At 41.9% G+C, this 21,867-nt stretch overlaps 2 protein-coding genes across 2 annotated transcripts in view; one reads left to right on the top strand and one right to left on the bottom strand.

Moving 5' to 3' along the window:
* The window catches only part of MYL4 (myosin light chain 4), a 40,019-nt gene extending 27,196 nt beyond the window's left edge, over positions 1–12,823 (bottom strand). Inside the window, exon 1 of the mRNA XM_052658239.1 lies at positions 12,724–12,823. The gene's annotated coding sequence lies outside the window, so the exon portion shown is untranslated. The remainder of the gene's footprint in view (positions 1–12,723) is intronic.
* A 95-nt stretch (positions 12,824–12,918) lies between these two features.
* Positions 12,919–21,867, top strand: part of CDC27 (cell division cycle 27) — a 52,520-nt gene continuing 43,571 nt past the window's right edge. The window contains exon 1 of the mRNA XM_052657692.1: positions 12,919–13,049. Coding sequence (XP_052513652.1) covers positions 13,023–13,049 — 27 coding nt within the window. The 5' untranslated portion in view covers positions 12,919–13,022. The remainder of the gene's footprint in view (positions 13,050–21,867) is intronic.

The following is a 21,867-nucleotide window of genomic DNA, read 5'->3' as shown; positions in this document are numbered from 1 at the left end:
CATATGATTATCTCAACAGATGCAGAGAAAGCCTTTGACAAAATTCAACATCCATTTATGATAAAAACTCTCCAGAAAGCAGGAATAGAAGGAACATACCTCAACATAATAAAAGCTATATATGACAAACCCACAGCAAACATTATCCTCAATGGTGAAAAATTGAAAGCATTTCCCCTAAAGTCAGGAACAAGACAAGGGTGCCCACTTTGACTGCTACTATTCAACATAGTTCTGGAAGTTTTGGCCACAGCAATTAGAACAGAAAAAGAAATAAAACGAATCCAAATTGGAAAAGAAGAAGTAAAACTCTGTTTGCAGATGACATGATCCTCTACATAGAAAACCCTAAAGACTCCACCAGAAAATTACTAGAGCTAATCAATGAATATAGTAAAGTTATAGGATATAAAATCAACACACAGAAATCCCTTGCATTCCTATACACTAATAATGAGAAAGTAGAAAAAGAAATTAAGGAAACAATTCCATTCACCATTGCAACGAAAACAATAAAATACTTAGGAATATATCTACCTAAAGAAACTAAAGACCTATATATAGAAAACTATAAAACACTGGTGAAAGAAATCAAAGAGGACACTAATAGATGGAGAAATATACCATGTTCATGGATCGGAAGAATCAATATAGTGAAAATGAGTATACTACTCAAAGCAATCTATAAAATCAATGCAATCCCTATCAAGCTACCAGTGGTATTTTTCACAGAGCTAGAACAAATTATTTCACAATTTATATGGAAATACAAAAAACCTTGAATAGCCAAAGCAATCTTGAGAAAGAAGAATGAAACTGGAGGAATCAACCTGCCTAACTTCAGGCTCTACTACAAAGCCACAGTCATCAAGACAGTATGGTACTGGCACAAAGACAGAAATATAGATCAATGGAACAAAATAGAAAGCCCAGATAAATCCACACACCTGTGGACACCTTATCTTTGACAAAGGAGGCAAGAATATACAATGGATTAAAGACAATCTCTTCAACAAGTGGTGCTGGGAAAATTGGTCAGCCACTTGTAAAAGAATGAAACTAGAACACTTTCTAACACCATACACAAAAATAAACTCAAAATGGATTAAAAATCTAAATGTAAGACCAGAAACTATAAAACTTCTAGAGAACATAGGCAAAACACTCTCTGACATAAATCACAGCAGGATCCTCTATGACCCACCTCCCAGAATACTGGAAATAAAAGCAAAAATAAACAAATGGGACCTAATTAAAATTAAAAGCTTCTGCACAACAAAGGAAACTATAAGCAAGGTGAAAAGACAGCCTTCAGAATGGGAGAAAATAATAGCAAATGAAGCAACTGACAAACAACTAATCTCAAAAATATACAAGCAGCTCCTGCAGCTCAATTCCAGAAAAATAAATGACCCAATCAAAAAATGGGCCAAAGAACTAAATAGACATTTCTCCAAAGAAGACATACAGATGGCTAACAAACACATGAAAAGATGCTCAACATCACTCATTATCAGAGAAATGCAAATCAAAACCACAAGGAGGTACCATTTCACACCAGTCAGAATGGCTGCGATCCAAAAGTCTACAAGCAATAAATTCTGGAGAGAGTGTGGAGAAAAGGGAACCCTCTTACACTGTTGGTGGGAATGCAAACTAGTACAGCCACTATGGAGAATGGTGTGGTGATTCCTTAAAAAACTGGAAATAGAACTGCCTTATGACCCAGCAATCCCACTGCTGGCCATACACACCAAGGAAACCAGAATTGAAAGAGACACGTATACCCCAATGTTCATCGCAGCACTGTTTATAATAGCCAGGACATGGAAGCAAGCGAGATGTCCATCAACAGATGAATGGATAAGAAAGCTGTGGTACATATACACAATGGAGTATTACTCAGACATTAAAAAGAATACATTTGAATCAGTTCTAATGAGGTAGATGAAACTGGAGCCGATTATACAGAGTGAAGTAAGCCAGAAAGAAAAACACCAATACAGTATACTAACACACATATATGGAATTTAGAAAGATGGTAACGATAACCCTGTATGCAAGATAGCAAAAGAGACACAGATGTATAGAACAGTCTTTTGGACTCTGTGGGAGAGGGAGAGGGTGGGATGATTTGGGAGAATGGCATTGAAACATGTATGATATCATATAAGAAGCGAATCTCCAGTCTAGGTTTGATGCAGGGTGCAGGATGCTTGGGGCTGGTGCACTGGGATGACCCAGAGGGATGGTGTGGGGGGGAGGTGGGAGGGGGGGTTCTGGATTGGGAACACATGTACACCCATGGCAGATTCATGTTGTTGAGCGGCAAAACCAATACAATATTGTAAATTAAAAAAAAAAAAAAGATTGACTGGTTTGATTTCCTTGCTGTCCAAGGGACTTTCAAGAGTCTTCTCTAGCACCACAGTTTGAAGGCATCAGATGGCCTTCTACCTTCTTTACGGTCCAGCTCTCAAAACTGTACGTGACCACTGGGAAGACCAGAGCCTTGACTACATGAACCTTTGTCAGCAAAGTAATGTCTCTGCTTTTCAACACATGGTCTAGGTTTGTCATTGCTCTCCTGTCAAGAAGCAATTATCTTCTGATTTCATGAGTGCAGTCACCATCCACAGTGATTTTGAAGCCCAAGAAGAGAAAATCTGTCACTACTTCCATCTTTCCCCCTTCCATTTGCCATGCAGTAATGGGGCTGCATGCCATGATCTTAGTTTGTTTCGTATTTAGTCTTAAGCTGGCTCTTTCACTCTCCTCCTTCACCCTCATCAAGAGCTTCTTTAGTTTCTCTTTGTTTCTTCGCTTTCTGTCATTAGAGTGGTGTCATCTGCATATCTGAGGTTGTTGACGTTTCTCCTGCCTATCTTGATTCCAGCTTGTAACTCACCCAGCCCAGCATTTTTCATGATGTGCTCAGTGTGTAGGTTAAACAAACAGGGTGACAGCAGACAGCCCTGACGTACTCCTCTCTCGATCTTGAAACAATCAGTTACTCCGTGTGTGTGTGTGTGTGTTAGTTGCTTAGTCGTGTTCAACTCTTCGCAACCCCATAGACTGCAGCCCACCAGGCCCCTCTGTCCGTGGGATTCTTCAGGCAAGAACACTGGAGTGGGTTGCCATTTCCTTCTCCAAAAGGAACTATAGAAAGAAAGAAAGTGAAGTCGCTCAGTCGTGTCCAACTCTTTGGGACCCCATGGACTGTAGCCTACCAGGCTCCTCCATCCGTGGAATTTTCCAGGAAAGAGTATTGGAGTGGATTGCCAGTGCCTTCTCCAGGGGGTCTTTCCGACCCAGGGATTGAACCCAGGTCTCCTGCATTGCAGGCAGACGCTTTACTGTCTGAGCTACCAGAGCAACTAAAGCCTAGGAAATTACTGAGCCCACATGCTCCAGAGCCTGTACCAGAACTAGACAGTCTGTGTACCGCAATGGAAAATCCCATGTGATGCGATGAAGATCCTGCATGCCAAAACTGAGACTCAAATGCAGCCAAATATATATATAGATATACATATCTATATATATTAAAGTGCTAGCAAATTTGGTTTCTGGTAAGAGCTCTCTTCCTAACTTCGTAGATGGATGCCTTCTCTCTATGTCCTCATAAGACCTTTCCATGGTGCATGAACATACACAGGGGAGGGTGGTAGAGAAAGAGAGTGAGTTCTTGGGTGTCTCTTCTTAAAAGGACACTAATCCTATTGGATCAGGGCCCCACTTTTATAAACTCATTAACCTTAGATGTCTCCTCTGCAAACACAGCCACACTGGGGGTTAGGGCTTCAACATGAATTGGGAGTGGGGGAAACACAAATATTCCATACATAACACTGAATCAATAAACAAAAATTAATAATATGAACAGAATGAATTTATTCAACTTATTCACTAAACAAATAAAAAAACGAATGCCCATCTTCTGCAGGCATACAGGGCTTCCCCAGCAACTCAGTGGTAAAGAATCCACCTGCCAGTGCTTAAGATTCAGATTCAATCCTTGAGTTGGGAAGATCCCCTGGAGTAGGAAATGGCAACCCACTCCGGTATTCTTGCTTGGAAAACTCTGTGGACAGAGGAGCCTGGGAAGCTCCAGTCCATGGGGTTGAAAAAGAGTTGGACATGACTAGAGACTAAACAACAACAACAACACAGACATACCACATTTTATTACACTTTGCTTTGTTACACTTCACAGATACCGTGTTTCCTACTAATTGAAAGTTCGTGGCAACCCTGCATCAAGAAAATCTATTGGCACCATTTTTTCCAACAGCATTTATTCATTTGATGTCACATTTTTGGTAACTCTCACAATAGTTCAAATTTTTCATTATTAATATACTTGTTATGGTGATCTATCTGGGGGCTTCCCAGGTGGCACTAGTGGTAAAGAATCTCCCTGCCAATGTGAGAGATGTGGGTTCCATCCCTGGGTGGGGAAGATCCCCTGGAGGAAGGCATGGCAACCCACTCCAGTATTCTTGCCCGGAGAATTCCATGGACAGAGGAGCCTGGCGGGCAATAGTCCATAGGGTTGCAAAAAGTCAGACACGACTGAAGCAACTTAGTACACACAGACATGGTGATCTGTGACCCGTGATTTTTGCTGTTATTACTATTACTTGCTGAAGTATTTTTAAACTAAGGTATGTACAGTTTTAAACATAATACTATGGCAGATTTAATAGTCTATAGTATACTATAACTTTTATATGTACTGCTGCTGCTGCTGCTAAGCCGCTTCAGTCGTGTCCGACTCTGTGCGACCCCATAGATGGCAGCCCACCAGTCTCCGCCGTCCTTGGGATTCTCCAGGCAAGAACACTGGGGTGGGTTGCCATTTCCTTCTCCAAAGCATGAAAGTGAACAGTGAAAGAGAAGTTGCTCAGTCGTGTCCGACTCTTAGAGACCCCATGGACTGCAGCCTACCAGTCTCCTCCGTCCATGGGATTTTCCAGGCAAGAGTATTGGAGTGGGTTGCCATTGCCTTCTCCATTATATGTACTGGGAGTCCTAAAAATTCATGTGACTTGCTTTGCTTTGATATTTGCTTTGATATTTGCTTTATTTGATGGTCTGGATTAGAACTCACAATATCTCCAGGGTTTGCCTGTAGAAGGCAATGGCACCCCACTCCAGTACTCTTGCCTGGAAAATCCCATGGACGGAGAAGCCTGGTGGGCTGCAGTCCATGGGGTCGTAAAGACTTGGACACGACTGAGCGACTTCACTTTCACTTTTCACTTTCAGGCATTGGAGAAGGAACTGGCAACCCACTCCAGTGTTCTTGCCTGGAGAATCCCAGGGACGATGGAGCCTGGTGGGCTGCCGTCTGTGGGGTCGCACGGAGTCAGACACGACTGAAGTGACTTAGCAGCAGCAGATACTATACTAAGTGTGGAGAATACATCCTGGAACAGGCAAACAGGGCCTTTCCCCATGAAGCTTATGGGTTAGATAGGAAGAGGACAATTAAACAAGTTATCACAGCAAAGGGTGATAAGAGTAATGACAAGTGTGTTAGCACTCAAGGAAAAGCAGGGATAGCCAAACTATTCTTGTATTCCAATAGGTCAGAAAAAAACTAAAGAAGTGAAATATGGAGGATGGGTAGAGACAGCCAAGTGAAGAGTTGAACTAGAGTATCTGGACAGGGATAGCAATATATACAATGTCTCTGGGACAAGAAAGTGGGTTAAGAAGTTCCACGTAGCTAGTACGGTGGGGGTGGGCGGGCGGAGGGCAAGGACTTTTCCCTCTGTCCTCATAAATTCAGTCTCTGGGGCCATGCAAATTAAACTGACAAAAGATAGATTACCAGAATTTTAAAAACAAGATTTTATTTACACATGCAATGTGCATACACACAGGAGAATTCAGTGATAAATAACTTAAAGAGGTGGTTAGAACCTGGGTCTTACCTATCATCTTAGCATAGATGATTCTCCACATTTGTGGAGAAGTAACAAGACAGAGTCGGACAAGACTGAGCAACTTCACTTTCACTTTTCACTTTCATGCATTGGAGAAGGAAATGGCAACCCACTCCAGTGTTCTTGCCTGGAGGATCCCAGGGACAGCGGAGCCTGGTGGGCTGCCTTCTATGGGGTCGCACAGAGTCGGAGACAACTGAAGCGACTTAGCAGCAGCAGCAGCAGCAACAAGACAAAGAAATAGTGTTTGGGCTTCTAGGGGTGGTATATTATGGAAAGGTAATATATGGGGAAACTAAAGGAAGATAAAGGTTACTTTAATAAGGTTTTTTGGTGCTGAACCAACTCAGTGCCAGCTCTGTTTCCAGTGATAATGGTTGCTTTCCTCTTTCTTTTACAGGAGAGGGGAGAGGAAACACCTTCACAGAGGAGAATTTATGTCTGCTTTTAGGCAGATGGGGGTGGGTGGGCAAAAATATCTATATTTGTTGCCTTGCTTTCAGTTCAGAATAATCTTCATGCCAAAGTGGCATTTTCTGATCTCCTTCACTGGAATATATAGTATAAGAGGGAAACAAGTGAGATAAGGCTGAATAAGGAAGCAGAGACTAGACCTTGGATAGCCCTGTTAAGACTAGTTAAAGGTTTTGGACTATATCCTGAGAACAATGGGAAATCCTGAATTGGGGCATGTGAAGAGTTAGTCAGGGGACTTCCCTGGTGTTCCAGTGGCTAAGACTTCTTGCTCCCAGTGTTAGGGATGCAGGTTCGATCCCCTGGTCATGGAACTAGATCCTACACGCTGCAGCTAAGAGTTCACATGCCTCTGGAAACATATATTAACATATGTAAAACAGACAATCAGTAGGAACTTGCTGTATGACTTAGGGAACTCACACCAGGGCTCTGTGACAACCTAGAGGTATGGGATGGGGTGGGAGGTGGGAGGGAAGCTCATGAGGCAGGGAACATATGTATACCTACGGCTGATCCATGTTGATGTATGGCAGAAACCAACACAATATTGTAATTATCCTTCAATTAAAAATAAAAAGAAAAAAAAGAGTTCACATGCCTCAACTAAAGATCCCCCATGCCCCAACAAAGATCAAAGACCCCCACGTGCCTCAACTAAGACCCGGTACAGACAAATAAATGTTTAAAAAAAAAAAAAGTTAATCAACAGAAACTTCAATTAAAATAGAGTTGGGAGACCAGAAGAGGGAGCTCTCACACCCCCAGACAATAAGAGAGTCCAATAGGAAGAAGAAAGACTTCCTCTTCTTTTCTGGCAAGAGCTCCGTCAATGAGAGACTGACAGAACTCAGCCAAAGAAGAATCATTGACTTTTTATTTATTATAGCCCTCCCAACTTCCTTTTCCCTGCCATACAAGAGTTCTCTTTCTCCATTTTTTGGCTGGTGACATGTGGCTCACCATGGTTGTAGACCCTGCACTTCTTCACTGTCCCAAATAAACGCATTTTTATGCTGAAGCAATAACTGGCAGTCTATTTGCTTTAGGTCAACAGTGGAGAGGCTTAGGGAGGAGAGTCCTAACATGATTAGACTTCTTTTCGGAGGTAGGTGAGACTTGAGGCAGAAGAGACATGAAGGTACACTTAGGAGGTAAACTCAGTAGGGCTTTGAGACCAGACATTAGGGTTATTAAAGAAAAAGAGTGGTTTCAGGTTTGGGCAGTGGAGAAACTGGGACAGATAATAATTCAAATAGAAGAGTGAGGAGTTCCATTCTGAACAAAGTACCTGTGAGACACCCAGAGATATCCAGCTGACAGCTAGGCATTTAGGCCTGGAGTTCTAAGAAGAGCCTGGCTGGAGATACAGACTATGGAACAATTTTCAATAAAAAAAACTGAAACCATGAGAATAAGTTCACCTTGGAAGAACATATAGAGTGAGAAGGCCTAGAACTGAACCCGTGAAGCATTCTGATATTAGAAGTTCTGTAAAGGAAACTGATACGAAACAGAACAGTAGAAAGAAAACCAGGAAATGGTGTGATCAGAGATGCCAGAGTAAAGGAATGATTTTTTTAATGCAATACTTTGTTTCTACCTGTCTTAATGATTAATGGGCTAGGTGTAGAAATTGCATTGAATATAGTGCTTTCTGTAAATTTGGCTTAGCTGAAGAGAACTTAATCAGAGTAAAAGATTCAGCATCTGATTCTCTTCTCTGTCTTAGCCATTATAGTGAGAGCCCAAATTCACAGAAATATGTGACTGCAAATGGCAACATTAAAGAAAATTATTTCCAGTTATGTTAGGGTCATCATTGAAGGAAGTTGTCCAAATACTACCAGAAATGATATATTGTATCATTTTTAGGCCATTACTATCGGAGAAGGCAATGGCACCCCACTCCAATACTCTTGCCTGGCAAATCCCATGGATGGAGGAGCCTGGTGGGCTACCGTCCACGGGGTCGCGAAGAGTCAGACACAATTGAGCGACTTCACTTTCACTTTCAACATGGTATGTATTGTTTTTTAAAAAATATTCTTTTATCATGTATTTATTTGGTTGTGCTGGGTTTTAGATGCAGCATGTGGGATCTAATACCCTGCTCAGGGATTGAGCCAGCGACCCCTGCATTGAGAGCTCGGAGTCTGAGCCCCTGGACCACCAGGGAAGTCTGAAGGGGTTGATTTGGTGACTAGGGGGAGCAAAGGTACGTGGGGTGGGGAAAGAGGGACGGAGCCTCACAGTAGGTAATATAAACAGGATAAGAGGCAGTGTACAACAGGGACAAAAGAAGGGTACAGATAAGGAGGACTCAAGGAATTGAGAAGAGTGAGCTTTCTCTGGGTTATCTCAGTGGGCCTGTACCTTGTCGATGGTACCATGTCTAGCCTCTTGAATAGTTCCCTAAACCCTGATCTGCATTCCGATTGAATGGAAACAGAACAAGAGGCAGGCTAAGAAAAAGGAAAAATTATCATGTTTGGAATAATGCTTACTGTAATCTAAGTCCACTTGCCAGTTAAATATATGTGGATCGGGGTGACGGCAGGATGCCCAAGTAGTTGCTGGATGGTGAGTTTAAGTAGGTCAATCAGGAATAGAAAAGGAAGTAAAAATGGTCTAAAAGAGTCTATCGAAGCACAATTTCAAACAAATGTGGTCTTGCTGTGAATGAGCGCAAAACCACAACAGATGTGTTAGCCCATGACCAATGGTCAGAAAAGAGATGCTCTTTTTCTGAAAAAAGAAAAAAAGGGTATGGGGGTGCGAAGTGGGACTTTAGGCAAATTCTAAGCTTATGAGCCAGCGTGACAAACATCACAGAATCTCTAAATGCTGAGTCTAGACACACATTTTCATACACACAAAAATCTGCTTTATATATCCTGTGTTGTAAGTTTATACATTGAAATTTACAAGAATCAAATGCTCAGGTACATGACTTGGAAGCCTGTTGTGTGAAAAAGTGCTGTGTGTGTGTAAAATGACCAAAAGCTTAGCAGGATCAGAGTTATGTAAGTAAAACTTTAGCCCACTTTAATAGAAGTCATCCAGATAACAAAAGCATGAGTTCTATTGTATTCTGAATTCACTGGAATAAATCTGGAGTGCTGTGGTCAGTTAAAGCGGCACATTTTAAGAGTAATATTGTGTCACATTTTAGGAGTAATTACCCCCCTACACACACTTTCCTTCCATTCCCCTACCAGATTCTCTCATTTGGCATCTCAAACCTCGTAGACTGTTTTCAAAGATGATCGATCCTTCCCGTGGCACATGCCTTTTGCATTGTCGCTTTGCCACTCTTCCCATCTACAGGTGGACTCTTATTTCTCCTCCAGTTGAATCCAGTCGGCCTCTGTGTCTTAATTTGACCAACTAGAAGTGATGGAGCTTGACTTACAGACCTGGGCCTTAAGGGGCCTTACAGCTTCTGGTTTGGCCTTCTTGGTTGCCAGGTGCCAAGTCAAGAAGTTAGGGTCAGACGACTGACTGATGTGAAGTCATGTGGAAGAGAAATAAGGGGCTCAGCCAACAACCAGCACCAAGGGCCCAAACGTGAGTGCAGCCATCTTGGATCTTACAGTCCTAATCAAGCCAATGATGGTAATAATCTGTACCTGTGCTATCCAGTATGGGAATCACTAGCTACATGTCTCTACTGAGTCCCTGGAATAGGGATAGGGCATCTGAAGAGCTTCATTTTAAATTTTACTTGACTTTAACTAAACTTTAGGTAGTGACTACCATACTGGACACTATTCCCACCCTAATTCACCCAGCCCAACCCTGCAAGGCACAGGGCTGCATAAGATCACCTTACCCTTTCTGGGGCTACAAGCACACAAGCAGTGACTAGAGATGGCCGCCAGTAAAGGCTATAGCTCTGTCAACAAAATAAAACACCCACGCCACTGCTCCCCCCCACAGCAACACCCAAAGGAAGGGAGTGACCCATTCTAAACTGATTTCATCTACATAAAATGTTAGAACAAGAAAGAGAAATATCCACACAAATGGAATACACTATTGAGAAAAACAGTCTTTGCAATATTTTTAAAATTGAAGTCCCACATCTAGCCTAGAAATGCCCTGATTAGGAAGTTAACTTTCAAAAAGTGTTTTCTTCAACCTTACGGATACGGAAGGGAAAAGGGAGGGAAAGAAAGGTAAACTAAGAACATGAGGTTAATAGATACAAACTACTATACATGAAATAGATAAGCAACTAGGATTTACCATATAGCACAGGAACTATAAAAAATATCTTGCATAACCTATAGTGGAAAAATAATCTGAAAAAATACATATCTGAATCACTTTGCTATACACCTGAAAATAGCACAATCTTGTAAATCAACTATACTTCAATTTTAAAAATATTGCAAAGACTGTTTTTCTCATCTACCAAAACCTAAAATTTTAATAGTTCCCTGTTCACACATTTTAGGGGGAGAAGTAATAGGAAGGAAATTTGAGAGCCTCCTATATGTATTGGAGAAGGAAATGGCAACCCACTCCAGTACTCTTGCTTGGAAAATCCAATGGACACAGGAGCCTGGTAGGCTACTGTCCATGGGGTCGCAAAGAGTCGGACACGACTGAGCGACTTCACTCACTCACTCACTATGTGTGTTAGACAGTCACATACATTAATGCATTTTGTCCTCTTAATGGTTGCTTTTAAACTAAAGAAATACAAGTTCAGTGAGGTTGTGCTTGCCTAAGGACCTAAAGCTAATAGTGTCAGAAATAAAACTGAAATCCAACCTCCTGATTTCCCAATACGTCACAATGCCTCTCCTATCAAGAATAAACATTTCTGCCCTGTTTCTGAGATTTTCCATGATCTGGCCACCTAAAAATCACTTCACTTTGACTTTTCACTTTCATGCATTGGAGAAGGAATGGCAACCCACTCCAGTGTTCTTGCCTGGAGAATTCCAGGGACAGCAGAGCCTGGTGGGCTGCCGTCTATGGGGTCGCACAGAGTCGAAAACAACTGAAGCGACTTAGCAGCAGCTTTTCTCATCTTCATTTAAGTCCCTCAGTAGTGTTCGGCTCTTTGTGACCCCATGGACTGCAGCACGCCAGGTTTCCCTGTTCATCTCCCGGAGCTTGCTCAAACTCATGACCATTGAGTCGGTGATGCTATCCAGACATCTCTTCCTCTGTCGTCCCCTTCTCCTCCCACCTTCAATCTTTTCCAGCATCAGGGTCTTTTCAAATGAGTCAGTTCTTCAAATCAGGTGGCCAAAATATTGGAGTTTCAGCTTTAGCATCAGTTCTTCCAATGAATATTCAGGACTGATTTCCTTTAGGTTGGACTTGGTTAGATCTCCTTGCAGTCCAAGGGACTCTCAGTAGTCTTCTCCAACAGCACTGTTCAAAAGCATCAATTCTTCCGGGCTCAACTCTCTTTGTGGTCCAACTCTCACATCCATACATGACCACTGGAAAAACCATAGCTTTGATAAAATGGACCTTTGTTGGCAAAGTAATGTCTCTGCTTTTCAATACGCTATCTAGGTTGGTTATAGCTTTTCTTCCAAGGAGCAAGCATCTTTTAATTTCATGGCTGCAATCACCATCTGCAGTGATTTGGAGCCCCCCCAAAATAAAGTCTCTCTCTCAGAGACTTTCTCATCTTAACGCTAATTTCCCTTTCCTCTCTTCTGGATTTTTACATCACTTATAATGGGCATCATATAATATAACATTCTTTGTTACATTACTTTTCCGTTAAACAGACCGTAATCTGAGGAGAGGGGTCAAATTGAATCTTTAAATAGTGGCTGCTGCTGCTGCTGCTAAGTCGCTTCAGTCGGGTCCGACTCTGTGCGACCCCATAGACGGCAGTCCATTAGGCTCCCCCGTCCCTGGGATTCTCCAGGCAAGAACACTGGAGTGGGTTGCCATTTCCTTCTCCAATGATAAAAGTGAAAAGTGAAAGGGAAGTCTTTCCAATTTCCTATTTCCCTTTGAGCCATGAATAAGAGTTCAGGAATGGATAAATGACCTAAACTTAACAGACAGATATCTCTTGATTAATTAAAATCAGCCCCAAACTCTTGAGTTTAACCCTCTGCTTAATCCACCGCGCACCAATTAATCCAGCCAGCTTGAACGGCGAATCAAGATTGAAGCCTGGCCACGTAACGCTGCCGGCCGACTCCAGCACGCCACGCCCAGCCTATTGGTTACCGATTGGGCGTGCCCCTGCCCAAGGGCCGACGGGGCGTGGCGTGCGTGAGTGAAGGCGTGATCGAGAAGAGGAACATACGCTTTGGATCACGCTCGGTCGTCTCCGGTACTCCTCGACAACTTCCGGCAACGGTGTTCTCCTCCGCCGATTCACCTCGGGTATTTCCGGTCTCCTTCGGGCCTTTCCGTCTGGCTCCCGCGCGCGTCTCTCCACTTCGGGTTTTTCCGTGTCCCGTTCGGAGGTACTCGGCTCTCGCTCGGCCTCCCCCATCCCCCGGTAACGGTCGCTGGTGAGTTTAAATGAGCCGGGGCTGGCCGGGCCGGAGTCGCTACGGGGGGGGCCTGAGGCACTGCAGAAAGTGGGCCTGAACCTCCAGGATGACGGTGCTGCAGGAACCCGTCCAGGTAATGGTAACCCTCTTCCCTGAGGCTTGGCTCGCAGCCTCGGTCGGGAAGCGGCGTATGGCCACTTCGCGGCCTGGTGCGGCCTAGGCCCTGCTGCTTCTCCCGCTTCACCTGACGCCGGCTCCTGCCAGTCTTCTCGTCAGTTCCGAGGCCTTGCCCGCAGCCTCAGCCGCGTTCCCTCTGGCCCTGCGTTACTTCTTCCCCGGGTGTGAGTGGAGTTCGGCGATAATCCCTCCTTTTCCCTCCGGGCCAATGTCGGGCGAGTCCCTCCTGTCAGCCCAGGGGCTGGGCCCGGGCCGGGGTGAGCGATGAGGGGCCGAAAACTCGCCCCAGGTGCTCTCTTGCCCAAGGATGGTTGGGACGCACATTTGATCAGCGCCTGTACGATCTTCATAATGGTGGGGCAAGTTTGCGGGGCGAGTGTTGGTTTTGTTTTTGTTTTCTAGGAGAAAGTGGAGGGAGGGTAGGATCGGTGTTTTTAATACTGATTTCTGTTTTGCTGACAATCTGTCTAGCCCACGTTGCCTTTCCTCGTTCACTCAGTTTCCCTCCGGACAATGATCTGCGAAGAGAACCCCAAGGCCCAGTGCAGAGGCGCAAGCACCTATACAAGGGGAGGGGTTGGAAACAGCAAATCGGTTTTTTTCCATGACCTGTGATGGGGATCAGGAGTGTTTTACTGTGCATGTTTATAAGGCGTTCAGGAAATGAAAGACAAATTATGATTTTTCCATCCATACTACACCAAGGTTTGCTTTGACGCACAGTGCTCTGTTGGCATGTAAGAAAACCCTATTGGATTTTAAGGGTGTGATGCGGTGCCAAGTCATTTTCCCCTCCTGCCATCTGAAGAAACTAAATCTTTTGTCCCTTGGTGATGGACCAGGTCTGGGAGACTTTTTACCCTATCATATGATCTTTGACTTGATTAGAAGAGTTGACCTCTATCAACTGATGTCATTGAGTCATGCACTTTATTTTGAAAGCAAACCGATTTTAGAAATTGCTTCATGTTGCTCTTAAAGACTTGTGATATCAAATAGTAAAATATTTTACTACATCACTCCTTCCATATTTCTTTAATTTTTTTCATCACAGGATGAAATACCAGTTTCTCCTAGTTGGCTTTCTTTAGCTGTTTACATATAGCAGCTATTAATTTTTTAATTAGTGTAATGCGGGATTCTGCCTTCTGTACAGAATTGTACCAACAGTTCTGTTTGTAGATTATACTGGTGCTTTCAAAGCTGTTTCTTTGCATCCAAATTTACTATTAAAGAGTCCCTTTTTAATTTTTTTTTTTGAGACCTAAGGTGAAATTATAAGTTGCTATCTATACCTTCTAAAATGGATAAGCAGATTACTCAAGTCGTTTAATTTCTGTTTCATGTTTTTGTTATTTTGTCTTAACAATTAATGATACATTTGCCTTATAGATATGGCTTCTAAGATGATAAACTAGTTTTATGGATAGCCTATGCATCTGTGGCAAGGCACTTCAGTCGTGTCTGACTCTCTGCGACCCTGTAGACTGTAGCCTGCCAGGCTCGTCTGTCCATGGGATTCTCCAGGCAGGAATACTGGAGTGGGTTGCCATGCACTCCTTCAGGGGATCTTCCCCATCCAGGAATCAACCCTGTGTCTCTTACATCTCTGGCATTGACAGGCGGGTTCTTTATAACCAGAGCCACCTAATTTGCATAAAAGCATGGAGAGAAATATGTAGCCAATTCCTTGATAAAGATATTCCTTGTGTGATAAACACATCGTTTTCTGTTTTTCATTAAAGTACTCTTAGCAGTAATGCATTTAGATATTTTTAGGGCTCAAGAGTCAAATTTGTCTACTCCCCACACACAAGCCACTGACAGTGGTAATAAGTTTTAGGATATAATTAGGTGAGAATTTTGGTTGTAATTTTTAGTATAAGAAGCCATTCAAGAAGGGATCTAGAGCAATAGGAGAACAATCAACGCTGGCTTTTTAAACTATTGTAAGTGATTGCTGTATTTGTAAAGGAATGAGAGTAAGTTGGAAAGGTGTGTCGTTTTGAGGGTTGTCTCAGGGTTTGAAGTGTTACTGCTGCTGCTGCTGCTAAGTCGCTTCAGTCGTGTCCGACTCTGTGTGACCCCATAGACGGCAGCCCACCAGGCTCCGCCGTCCCTGAGATTCTCCAGGCAACACTGGAGTGGGTTGCCATTTCCTTCTCCAATGCATGAAAGTGAAAAGTGAAAGTGAAGTCGCTCAATTGTGTCCGACTCTTAGTGACCCCGTGGACTGCAGCCCACCAGGCTCTTCCATCCATAGGATTTTCCAGGCAAGAGTACTGGAGTGGGGTGCCATTGTTATTAGGCATAGAAAAAAGCTGAGAGAAAAGATGAGCAACTGAGTTTTTCTTTTTCTTTTTTTAAAGCTTAAACATGGAATACTCAGTTTGATATACCATGTAAGCCTAAATATAAGCACTTCTTCCAAATTATCTCTTATAAAAAAGTATTACTTTGAGTCTTCAAAAATCTCTCCTATTATGAGGCAGAAATTCTGTCATTTAATTTTTAGAATAACTATTTGGGAAGGAATAATTGCTAGCCTAAGTGACTTGAATCAGTGCTAATTTGAATGTGTATAAAATCCACCTGATGAAATTGATTTTTAATTTTATATAGATTTATCAATTATTCCTGGGGGGTAAGACATCACAGAAGTGTTGAATGAAGTTGTTAAAAAAAAAAAAGCCTTGGAAAAATCATCTTAATAAGCAGTATAGTAACTGGTTGCTTTTACACATAATATTGTTTTAGAGATCATCAAATAGTGAAGTGGAGAAGGCAGTGGCACCCCACTCCAGTACTCTTGCCTGGAAAATCCCATGGACAGAGGAGCCTGGTAGGCTGCAGTCCATGGGGTCGCTAAGAGGCGGACACGACTGAAGTGACTTAGCTTAGCTTAGCTTAGATAGTGAAGGCAGAGAAGGCAATGGCAACCCACTCCAGTACTCTTGCCTGGAAATCCCACAGACAGAGAAGCCTAGTAGGCTGCGGTCCATGGAGTCTCCAAGAGTCAGACACGACTGAGCGACTTCACTTTCCCTTTTCACTTTCATCCACTGGAGAAGGAAATGGCAACCCACTCCAGTGTTCTTGCCTGGAGAATCTCAGGGATGGTGGAGTTTGGTGGGCTGCCATCTATGGGGTCGCACAGAGGCAGACACGACTGAAGTGACTTAGCAGCAGCAGCAACAGATAGTGAAGGAATACTCTTGGCTTAGGATAAGAAGTACAGGGACAGCATCTATCACAGATTCAAAGGGTACCATTTTCAAATAACTTAGAATTGAAGATGGTGTATTCAGGAAAATTGTGTTAGATGATTACCCCTCTCCCAAATAAAGGCTTTTTAATAAAATGTTCTATTAGAGTAGAAAAAAAATTCCTAAATATATTTTATGATTGTAAAAAAATATATATATATACACACACACACATATATATAGCTAAATTGATAAATCAATACCATTTGACTATTTGGTCTTCATTCAAAAAATGTACTCAGGTTAGCTGAAATACATTTGTTTATGAAATTTTCTTTTAGAAAACAGATTCTCATATTTAGGTACAATACAGTATTTTGAAGACAGTGCTGCATAGTACCTGAACTGAGAGGATGTACTTTGGAGTGGGGAGATAGAGAAGGAAATCATTACAGATATGTGATAATTCCTTTATGGACTCGTGCCCTGATACAGCCTTTGTGCTTATATATAGAGAAAGCACGAGACAAATAATCACAAATTAATAATTATAAATTGTGATAAGAATGGTACTCTAAGTAGGGTGTTAGGAGAGAGACCTAAGAAGAGGGTCCTGACTTCAGTCAGGTTTGCAGTTAGACCATCAAAGTTCAGAAGCAGCCTCAACGAAATAATCAAATTGGAAAGAATGTTATGCACCTGCTATGTGTCAAGTGCAGATAAAAGACATTCTAAAACATTCTCTAAAAAGGATGTTAGGAAAGTTCCTTTTGAGCAAATAACATTGTAGCTGAGTTCAAAGTTTGAGACACAAACAATTTGAAGAGAATTACAAGCAGAGAAAACAGCATGTGCAAAGTCCCTGAGACATAGTACAACTTGGCATTGGAAGACCTGAAAGAAGGCCAGTGTGGCTGGAGTTGCATACTAATGTAAGGCCATAGTAAGGAGTTCATTTTTCATTCTCAGTGTCATGGGGAATCACTGATGACTTTTCAGCTGGGGGTTGACATAATCTGATACAGATGTTAAGATCCCTGGCTACTGTATGTGAAAGGTCAGGGAAGAAGGCAAGAATAAATACAGTCTTAAGATGACGGTGCAGTTCAGTCTCAGTCGGTCCAACTCTTTGCGACCCCATGAACCGCAGCACGCCAGGCCTCCCTGTCCAACACCAACTCCCGGAGACCACCCAAACTCACGTCCATTGAGTAGGTGATGCCATCCAACCATCTCATCCTCTGTCGTCCCCTTCTCCTGCCCTCAATCTTTCCCAGCATCAGGGTCTTTTCAAATGAGTCAGTTCTTCCCATCAGGTGGCCAGAGTATTGGAGTTTCAACTTCAACATTAGACCCTCCAATGAACACCCAGGACTGATCTCCTTTAGGATGGACTGGTTGGATCTCCTTGCAGTCTAAGGGACTCTCAAGAGTCTTCTCCAACACCACAGCTCAGAAGCATCCATTCTTCAGCGCTCTGCTTTCTTTATGGTCTAACTCTCCCATCCATCCATGACCGCTGGAAAAACCATAGCCTTGACTAGACAGACCTTTGTTGGCAAAGTAATGTCTCTGCTTTTTAATATGCTGTCTAGGTTGGTCATAACTTTCCTTCTAAGGAGTAAGCGTCTTTTAATTTCATGGCTGCAATCACCATCTGCAGTGATTTTGGAGCCCAGAAAAATAGAAGTCAGTCACTCTTTCCACTGTTTCCCCATCTATTTGCCATGAAATGATGGGACCAGATGCCAAGCTCTTAGCTTTCTGAATGTTGAGCTTTAAGCCAACTTTTTCACTCTCCTCTTTCACTTTCAGCAAGAGGCTTTTTAGTTCTTCACTTTCTGCCATAAGGGTGGTGTCATCTGCATATCTGAGGTTATTGATATTTCTCCCGGCAATCTTGATTCCAGCTTGTGCTTCCTCCACCCCCAGCGTTTCTCATGATGTACTCTGAGTATAAGTTAAATAAGCAGGGTGACAATATACAGCCTTGACGTACTCCATTTCCTATTTGGAACCAGTCTGTTGCTCCATGTCCACTTCTAACTGTTGCTTCCTGGCCTTCATATAGGTTTTTCAAGAGGCAGGTCAGGTGGTCTGGTATTCCCATCTCTTTCAGAATTTTCCACAGTTTGTTGTGATCCACAGTCAAAGGCTTTGGCATAGTCAATAAAGCAGAAATAGATGTTTTTCTGGAACTCTGTTGCTTTTTCGATGACTCAGCGGATGTTGGCAATTTGATCTCGGGTTCCTCTGCCTTTTCTCAAACCAGCTTGAACATCTGGAAGTTCATGGTTCATGTATTGCTGAAGCCTGGCTTGGAGAATTTTGAGCATTACTTTACTAGCGTGTGAGATGAGTGCAGTTGTGCAGTAGTTTGAGCATTCTTTGGCATTTCCTTTCTTTGGGATTGGTAACCTATACTAAAGTGGTAGCAGTGGAATAGGAAAGAGGTAGATTAAGTTCAAGAGATATTTTGGAGGTAGAATCAATGCATCATGGAAATTGATCATTTGTGAGGAAATCAAGAACAGCTACCTAGATTTCATTTGGGGGGTAATGTTTAATAAATGGAGAATTCTTTGCAGGGAAAACAAATTTGAAGGAGGACAATTAAGAGTTATGTTGTGAACAAAATAAGATATTTGTGAAACCAACCAGTAGAAATGTAGATATATAACTTCTCATCTTTTGAGGGGTCCAGTCTTTTTGGAAGATAAATATGCTTAATGGGAGCAACTGAATAATGTTGCAAGTCAGTATGTATGTGTTTGCACAGATAATAGTAAATTCAGTAAAGCGAGATCTTTGTGGACTGGAAAGATGGAAAAGGTTTCTGGAAGGAGTAGAACTTAAAGCTTTAGAAAGTCAAAAGGGTTTGACTTGGTAGAGGAGAATATGCTTGGCACCGAATGGCATCAGCAAAAGCCCAAAGTTGAGAATGGTGCTCAGGAACAAGAAAACAATAAAAATTATAGCCTTGTCTAGAATGGGAATTGAGAACAGAAAAGATAAGGTTTTGCTAGTCAGGTAGAATCAGGTTACAAGGGGTCTTTAACATCCAGGCTGAGGAATTTAGATTTAATTTGTTGGTAAAATAGCCATTATTGGTTTTTGAACAGAAAAATTATAATGAAAGCACTGCTTGTGAAAAAATTAATCTGGTGCTATTGGGAAGGTGGGACAAGGCAAGATTTAGGGAGACATACAGGCTAGTAAGTTACACAGTAGTGGACATCAGGGTTTATCAGTCTTGGCACTATTGATGTTTTCAGCAAGCTAATTTTTTGTTGTGGGGATATTTGTCCTGTGTTTTGCAGTGTCCTTGCCATCTACCTGCTATATGCCCACTCCATTTGTGACAAACAAAATGCCCCCTGACATTACTACATGTCCTTTGTGGGACAAAATTGCCCAGACTGAGAACCATTGATGTAGACCTGATGTAGAGTTCAAGAAATTACACTGTAATGTATAGTAGGAAAATTCCAAAGTGATTTTTTTCTTCATACCTTCTTATGTTGTCCATTTTTTTTAATGGTCTAAAAGAAGACACCTTTTTTCTTTTTTGAAAAAAACAAGAATGACACAATCTAGGTGGTCATATTTAAGTCTGAGTTAGTTGTACAATTTACAGAGGTTTGTTTATATTTAAAATAATATTTCATATTTAAGAAGAGCAACAAGGAGAAGGAACTTTGCCATTTAATTTCTGTGGTGTTGATTTAATTATCTTTAAAAGTCAGTGTGGTCTAGAACTGACTCGTTAGTTTAAGCAGCAAAATTTCTCTTTTAACCTTATTTGGGGGCTCAGTGGTGGTGTTGCTCAGTTTGGCTTCATAACCTTTAGCAGCATTTCTTCCATCTGGCTTTAATTTACAGAACACCTGAAGTGATGCACTGAGTGTTATTCTTTTAGGGGCAGGTTTACACCAGCAGTTGAGCAAGGGAACGGATGAATGGGGGCGGGCAGGGCGGGTAGTCGCTAATCTTAGCCCAGCCTGTCATCAGCTACCAATTTGTCATGCTTTAGAGAATAGTTCGTTCCCGACTCCATTCCCCCAGAAGATACATACTGTCACTCACATGCTTGAGCAGAGTGTAATGGGAGCTGTATGTGTCAAGTTTCACTTCCAGGATGTGTGCGAGTTTTTATTGGCTGCCTTCACGATCACTTTCTGACCCCCTTAAGAATTGGTGATAAAGGAATGATTTTATTCTGAGCAAAACTTGATTTTAAATCAGAAATGGATAGAACTCTTGAATATGATACTTAAACTTCTTTAATTTTGAAAAGAAAGAAACTCAAAAATTCTAGGACTTCTTGGCGGTAGTATTTATGTGCCAGATTTTCCTGGTAAGCAGTAGCGATGACGATGACGGAGCTGGTGAATCAATCATTGGGTCTTTTGTGGGTTATGTGTTACAAAATCAACAATTGTGGCATATATGGGAGACATTATATAATGCAAACTATCAATTATATCTGTAGAATTTGTTAATCTTAAGAGCTGGAAAAGGTAAAGGTTTTTAAGTACCTAATGAGTGCCAGTCAATACACTAGAAGCACCATATCATTTCATTTAATCTACACAAGTCCAAAAATAGAGTTCCACTTTTCAGATGAGAAAATTGAGGTTGAGAAAAGTTAAAGAATTCCCCAGAGTCTCACTGCTGAAGTCCTGGAACACAAGTTTGAACACAGGTCTCCAGCATCAAATTGTGGATCTGTTCTTTCTACTCGTGGTGTTCTTTCAGTAGGTTCTTAGGAAATCCCTCATTTTATAAAGGAGTACTTAGGTGATAATTATTTGTATTAGAAACAGAGTTCTATGTACCACAGAGTTTCTTTCAAGATTTCCAGAGATCCTTAACTATTGGATATATAATAATATAGAAAAATTTAAGACTAATGTGTAAAATGCTAGCAATGAGAGGACAGCAAAAAGTCAAAGATCATTTGTTTATTCATTCAATATATGTTAGTTAAGCACCTACTTAAAAAGTATATACTTTTGGGAGTATCCAGTGAGCAAAACCAGATGTAGTCCCTACCTTTCTAGAGTTTATATTATAGTGAGGAAGATTTTACTCATATACTCTCCTAAATATGTGTAAACTTACAACAGTGAGAAATACTGCAGAGGAAAGGTACTCGGTGTTATCAGAGTGTATAAGAATGCCTAACCTCATCTGCGTATCCTATAAAAAACCTTCCCTGGAAAAGAAGGAAGTCCAAAGAATGACTAGAATTAGCATAGATCAAAGGAAAGGAGGGAGAATGCCAGGCAAAATGGATTGTGTATAAAGGACCTGTGGCAGAAGGATAACATGGCAGGTTTGAGGAGCTGAAAGGTCGTTGTGCTAACATGGACAGCATGAGAAAACGTGATACCAGATGAACCAAAGAGGTAGGTACAGACTGTAGCACACTGCCGGTTTGGTGGCTTGCCTTTTATTGCCAAGAACAGTTAGAAGCCACTGAAGGATTTTAAGTAAAGATCAGCTCTGACTTGTGAAAAACTCACAGGAAGAGAAAATGAATCAGAGGGTAGAAAAGAATTCAGA

This window comes from Budorcas taxicolor, chromosome 19 (genome assembly GCF_023091745.1).
Source record: "Budorcas taxicolor isolate Tak-1 chromosome 19, Takin1.1, whole genome shotgun sequence".
Lineage (NCBI taxonomy): Eukaryota > Metazoa > Chordata > Mammalia > Artiodactyla > Bovidae > Budorcas > Budorcas taxicolor.
The sequence above is the reverse complement of the archived record's forward strand: the minus strand, read 5'-3'. Positions and strand labels throughout refer to the sequence as shown.